The sequence below is a fragment of the Pteropus vampyrus genome, unplaced genomic scaffold, assembly GCF_000151845.1.
Source record: "Pteropus vampyrus isolate Shadow unplaced genomic scaffold, Pvam_2.0 Scaffold317, whole genome shotgun sequence".
NCBI classification, from domain to species: domain Eukaryota; kingdom Metazoa; phylum Chordata; class Mammalia; order Chiroptera; family Pteropodidae; genus Pteropus; species Pteropus vampyrus.
The window spans coordinates 139,637-141,066 of NW_011889098.1; the positions used below are offsets into that span (position 1 = coordinate 139,637).

Genomic DNA, 1,430 nt, shown 5'->3' on the forward strand with positions numbered 1-1,430 from the left:
AGGTCACGTGAACAGGCACATGGAACTCGGGCCTGCGAACAAGGCACGGGCCAGAGGGGAGCGTGCGAGGCCTTCCACGCGCCACCCCTGAGGACCCACTGCGTCTTCCGCCCAGGTTACGGATGCCATTTTGCTTTACCTACTCGAGTTGGTGGCTGCTACCAGTGACCAAAAGGGTCCCAGCTGCCGGAGGGGGTGGTTAAGTGTGGGTCCTTTTGGTTGGGCTTCGGTTGGGCCCTGGTTTGGGGGGCCTGCCGTAGGCTGCTGCGGGTCTGCTGCCTGGGCTTCCCTCAGCCTGGGCAGCGGTGGCGGAGCGGGTGTTTGCGATGGGGTCAGACTGAGGGCCGCCTGCCCTGCTCTTTCTAGACCCATTTTACAGATGGGGACACTGAGGCATAAGGATAGCTGTCCGAGGTCACGCAGCCAACACTTGGCAGAGCTAGACTGGGGACAGTCTGAGTCCTGAGTCAACCTAAGTATACAGGGAGGCCACGAAAGAACTGCCACACTCAGGTCACCAGGAGAAGCAGGCGGCACCGGTGGGGCCGTGTATTGTCTGCGGGATCAACTTGCCGACGAGATTGTCCTTTCTGTGTCCAGTCTCAGCATCCACCAGATCTGCCCAACACTTTTTTTTTTTTGAATCAAATCACTGTGACGGCTCCCGAATGACAAACCAGCTCTCGAAGGACCTACACGGGGCTGTGGGGTTTCCTTGGTGCCTCTGATGACCCCGCCTTCCCCAGACCTTCAGTAGGAGCTGAAGGAGCCGGGGACCAGGGTGGTGGCCGCCTCGACCCGGGACCTGAACTTCTCGGTAAGGCTCGTGTTGTCTATCAGGAGGATGCCGGTGGCCTCCAGGAAGTTTTCCAACTCCGAGATGGTCAGGAAGTTCACGACTCTGCTCATCTTTCCCAGGAGGACGCGGATCTTCCGCACCCATGGGCCGGCGTCCACCTCCAGGGCCACCTGGCTCTTCATCTCGCTCAGCATGTCTGGGGTCACGAACTGCAGGGTTCATGGGGGGCCGGGTGAGGGCAAGTGCTGCCCTGGCCCCCCATCCCCCGCTCCCCGCCCCAGGATGAGGCCCCTGTGCCCAGGCCCCAGCCCTCACAATCCAGGGCAAATCCCACAAGCACCCTCACTGGACCTGCTCCAGGAGCCACATCCCAGCCTGTCCCCAAACCAAAGGGTGCCAGCGCCTGAGCCCCGGCATGGCTTGCCTTCCAAAGGGTGTGCCCCCTGGATGCGTCTGGCTTCTCCCCATGATCCCCTACCGTGGGGGGAGACTGAGGCCCAACCACGGCCGAGAGACTGTCTGCCATGCCTGGCCACGAGCCCACGTCCACCTGGGCTCCCGAGAAGCGTATCTGGGCCACCTCTGCCTTGGTTTGTAGCCTACGGCAGACTGAGCCCAGGGCCCCCTGGAG

The 1,430-nt window shown here is 62.1% G+C and overlaps 1 protein-coding gene across 1 annotated transcript in view; it reads right to left on the reverse strand.

Annotated features, from left to right (window-relative positions):
- Positions 1 to 750: 750 nt before the first annotated feature.
- ERICH6B (glutamate rich 6B) overlaps positions 751 to 1,430 on the reverse strand; it is a 36,805-nt gene continuing 36,125 nt past the window's right edge. The window contains exon 8 of the mRNA XM_011377593.1: positions 751 to 1,008. Coding sequence (XP_011375895.1) covers positions 751 to 1,008 — 258 coding nt within the window. The remainder of the gene's footprint in view (positions 1,009 to 1,430) is intronic.